At 34.4% G+C, this 1073-nt stretch overlaps 1 protein-coding gene across 1 annotated transcript; it reads left to right on the top strand.

The window, feature by feature from the left end:
• The first annotated feature begins 310 nt into the window (after positions 1–310).
• LOC113358996 (histone H1E-like) lies at positions 311–848 on the top strand. Its single transcript, XM_026602697.1, has 2 exons — positions 311–380; positions 619–848. The coding sequence occupies exons 1-2, from the start codon at positions 311–313 to the stop codon at positions 846–848; spliced, it is 300 nt and encodes a 99-aa protein (XP_026458482.1).
• The last annotated feature ends 225 nt before the right edge of the window (positions 849–1073 follow it).

Genomic DNA, 1073 nt, shown 5'->3' with positions numbered 1-1073 from the left:
AACAACACCAACAGCAAAATCAAACTAAACCCCATGCTTAATCATCTCTAAAAAACGCTGAAGAACCAAAAACTGTAATCAAATCTTCTTCAGCGTTAAACTAGATCCATTTTCAGTAACCCTAATCAGTTCTAGAAATTTTTAATCTGAAAAAAATGGTTACGAAAAGAGAAATTAAACGAACAATTAGAGAAGTAATTGTAGAAGAATCTCCTTCACTGGAAAAAACAAGAAAGAAAACTGCCGTTGATTCACCAACAACAAAAATCAGGAAAAAAAAAACGCTCAAAATTCACCAATAACAAGAAGTATGTCAAAATCTTCTCAATCTGGTACTCCTTCACCAGCAGCAAAAGAATCAAATGTAGTCTTGGAAAAAGGTAAACATTCAAGTATGTATTGATACTTTTTAGACAAATTGTTGAATACATACCAGTTTGTAGTGTTAGTATTAGACAAATTGTTGGCACAAGATGGTATTACATACCAGTATGAAGTGTTTTTAGATTTGCATGTGGTAAAACTGATATAAAAAAACCTTTTATATTTTGATATTGTTGGACACTACATATCAATATGTAGTATATTTATTTTGATGCTGTTTTTGGTTTACAACAGCAAAAACCAAAAGAAAGAAAGCAGCAGCTACTCCTAAAGCAAAAAGCAAAAGAAAAGCAGCAGCTACTACTCCTAAACCAAAAGGAAAAAAGGCGACGAAGGCTGCTACTCCTTCACCGCCAGCAAAGGGGAACAAGGCACCTGTCTTGAGAGCTGCTACTCCTTCACCAAAAGCAAAGGGGAAAGCAAAAAGGGGGAAAGCAAAGGTACCCCTGAAAGAAGGTATGTAGTGTTTGTAGTGTTAAAAGTGAACATATTACAAAAAGCTTATCAATAATATGTAGTGTCTGTAGTGTTAAAACCAAATTAATTCTTAATAACGAGGGGGCGCTGCCCCCTCGACCCCCGTAATTGGTGAAACATATGAAATATGGTGATAATATGTACAATAGCATATGCACTGTTACATATTGATATACACTGCTAATAATATGTAGTTACATAGCAATATGTAG

The sequence above is a fragment of the Papaver somniferum genome, chromosome 3, assembly GCF_003573695.1.
Source record: "Papaver somniferum cultivar HN1 chromosome 3, ASM357369v1, whole genome shotgun sequence".
NCBI classification, from domain to species: domain Eukaryota; kingdom Viridiplantae; phylum Streptophyta; class Magnoliopsida; order Ranunculales; family Papaveraceae; genus Papaver; species Papaver somniferum.
Note: the sequence above shows the minus strand (reverse complement) of the source record. Positions and strands in the feature narration are given on the sequence as shown.

Coding starts and splice junctions, on each gene's coding strand:
- LOC113358996 (XM_026602697.1), top strand. CDS start 311: ATGTCAAAATCTTCTCAATCTGGTACTCCTTCACCAGCAGCAAAAGAA. Junction 381..618: donor AAATGTAGTCTTGGAAAAAG/GTAAACATTCAA, acceptor GGTTTACAACAG/CAAAAACCAAAAGAAAGAAA.